Source organism: Sphaeroforma arctica (genome assembly GCF_001186125.1).
Source record: "Sphaeroforma arctica JP610 unplaced genomic scaffold supercont1.4933, whole genome shotgun sequence".
NCBI classification, from domain to species: domain Eukaryota; class Ichthyosporea; order Ichthyophonida; genus Sphaeroforma; species Sphaeroforma arctica.
This window is the reverse complement of record NW_014035625.1, coordinates 1-992: the sequence shown is the minus strand read 5'-3', so window position 1 is coordinate 992 and position 992 is coordinate 1. Positions and strand designations below refer to the sequence as shown.

General features: G+C 39.1%; 1 protein-coding gene across 1 annotated transcript; it reads right to left on the bottom strand.

The window, feature by feature from the left end:
• Nucleotides 1-300: 300 nt before the first annotated feature.
• SARC_14667 (hypothetical protein) lies at nucleotides 301-480 on the bottom strand (the record flags this gene model as incomplete). The annotated part of the gene is made up of 1 exon (XM_014291200.1): nucleotides 301-480. A coding segment is annotated over one exon (180 nt), but the record flags the coding sequence as incomplete, so codon positions are not given.
• Between the last annotated feature and the right edge of the window lie 512 nt (nucleotides 481-992).

Genomic DNA, 992 nt, shown 5'->3' with positions numbered 1-992 from the left:
ATATACATAAATACATACATACATGCATACATGCATGCATACATACATACATACATACATACATATATACATACATACATACATACATACATACATACATACTTACATACATACATACATACATATACAAACATAAATACATAGATACATAGATACATACCTCCATACAAACATACATACATACATACATACCTACAAACAAACATACATACATACATACATACTTACATAGATAGATAGATAGATAGATACATACATACATACATACATACATCCGTAGTAAAACTTCATATCTCATACCTCTTCCAGAGTGAGATCTGTGTCCAGATTGGAGATGGTCAGCTTCAAGAACTTGATGGCGTTTCTCATACTCACAGACAATGGTCGGCATTCGGACAAATACGTTATGTGTGGTTTCAGTACGGAATCGAATTCTCGCCTCAACTCTTTATCGGCGGCTGGCTCGAAAGTCTGGTACAGCTACAATGGAGGTTGGGAAAAATGGAGAAAACGTATAGGTCAAAAAGATCAAAACGTAACCGTACGGTAGCAGATACCCGCGTTAAGCACGACTGCGGTTTGCCAATTGAAAGAAAACGTATCAGCCAAACAGCACAAAACGTAACAGTGCGTGGAGACGAATGGAAACGAAGACACGGCACAATACGGTTACAGTGATGGCGAAAAAACATACCATACGTTTATTATGCAACAGTTATACCTACACCCAATGCAAAAGGCATACCTACACCCACAGTGTTGGTACACAAAACACACATCGGTTCTTAATTGGTATACACTCAACCCGTTTTCCCCTCTATAGATACAACCGTTATTTGGCACATGTATGAGAACGCCGGATATAAAGCTTGCTTAACTATAATCAGTATCACTGTGAAGACCTCTCACAGGCAAGTACAGTGGCCATTACTACGGGTCAATACACAACGGATATACCTCAACCCTTGTCACATCACCCGGGATTCAGTTCC